The following is a 1,552-nucleotide window of genomic DNA, read 5'->3' as shown; positions in this document are numbered from 1 at the left end:
GCAGGATTAATAATTACGGCCTCTGCTTGCTTGCTTTTACTTTTTGTGTTTACAGTCTGCATATCCGCAAAGGAACTTGCGACACAGACTTTTCCTACACCCTTCTTGCTACACCCCTTCTTGTCTACTTGCAGACCACCCCCCTCTCCATCACCTCCTTCTCCATCCCCTCCATCACTGCCTCCACCCCCCCTATCACCTCCCGCCCCGCCTCCACCCTCCCAACCGCTGCCAAGCCCCCCGCCACCCATGCCACCTCCACCCTCCCCGCCACCATTAAGCCCCCATCCACCTTCTCCTCCACCACCAAGCCCGCCACCTCCTTTGCCACCTCCTCCCTTCCCACCTCCCCCTTCTCCGCCACCACCTTCTCCACCTCCTCCCTCCCCGCCGACGCCAAGCCCACCTCCACCTTCTCCTCCACCTCCAAGCCCGCCGCCCGCATCGGTAAGCCATTGTGCTCTTCGTTGCAGCGCCATGCCCAGCAAGCCAATGTGTTACAGTACAGCAAGCCAGCAAGCGCTGAACAACCATCACTGGGATGGAGCAAAATGGCATGCCAGCTATGCGCATGTGCCCCCCCCCCACCACCACCACAAACACCACCACCACCACCACACATACACACACGCACACATCTTCTTCCCCGCCATCTGCCCGCAGCTGTGTGCTGCCGGAAGCTACGGCGAAGCCAACTCATCCAGCTGCCAGCCCTGCCCTCCGGGTGCCATCAGCGCGGCTAGGGCCATATCCTGCACGGTGGGTGCCGTTGCTTGGGCACCGTCGACTGCCTGCTGTCACCTGCGATTGCAATTCCGGACGGAACATTCTGGCATCTCCGCACCATTGTGATTTTGGTGTTGCCCCTGCAGCCCTGCCCACCTGGAACTTTCAACCAGCATGATGGCAACACGCAGTGCACCAACTGCACGGGTGGCACCTACACCAACACCAGCGGCAACGCGGCCTGCCTGTCGTGTGGTGTGGGCAAGTACAGCGACCCGACCGCCACTGAGTGCATCGACTGCCCCGTGGGCACCTATCAGCCGTATGGTGATTACTCGGTCGTTTGCTACGTGAGTTTGGCTTTCACTGTTGCTGGGTCAAAATGCCTGCCTTTCACAGCTGCTAATATGCCAGTGCCCAACCTGATCAGCCAGATTATAATTACCACCCAGCAACGTTATTACCACCCAGCAACGTTGTTGGAATGCCCTCCCCCTTGATGTGTTGGCGCCTCTTCTTCTGCTTCCCTTCCCCACTTGCAGCCCTGTATCGCTGGCACGTACACCAACACCACCGGCAACGCGGCCTGCCTGTCGTGTGGTGTGGGCAAGTACAGCGACCCGACTGCCACTGAGTGCATCGACTGCCCCGTGGGCACCTATCAGCCGTACGGCGATTATTCGGTCGTTTGCTACGTGAGTTTAGGATTGCATTGAAAATGGGCCACGCATGCCTGCCTTTTACAACAGCTGATAGTGACTGCCCACCCTGATCAGCCAGTGACCACCCATGGATTGTTGTTGCACTGCTCTCCCCCCCCCCCCCA

General features: G+C 59.2%; 1 protein-coding gene across 1 annotated transcript; it reads left to right on the top strand.

Moving 5' to 3' along the window:
* Window positions 1-663: 663 nt before the first annotated feature.
* On the top strand, window positions 664-1,421 carry CHLNCDRAFT_55839 (hypothetical protein; the record flags this gene model as incomplete). Its single annotated transcript, XM_005842557.1, has 3 exons — window positions 664-759; window positions 873-1,076; window positions 1,269-1,421. Coding segments are annotated over 3 exons (453 nt in total), but the record flags the coding sequence as incomplete, so codon positions are not given.
* Between the last annotated feature and the right edge of the window lie 131 nt (window positions 1,422-1,552).

This window comes from Chlorella variabilis, assembly GCF_000147415.1.
Source record: "Chlorella variabilis unplaced genomic scaffold CHLNCscaffold_391, whole genome shotgun sequence".
Taxonomy (NCBI): Eukaryota; Viridiplantae; Chlorophyta; class Trebouxiophyceae; order Chlorellales; family Chlorellaceae; genus Chlorella; species Chlorella variabilis.
Note: the sequence above shows the minus strand (reverse complement) of the source record. Positions and strands in the feature narration are given on the sequence as shown.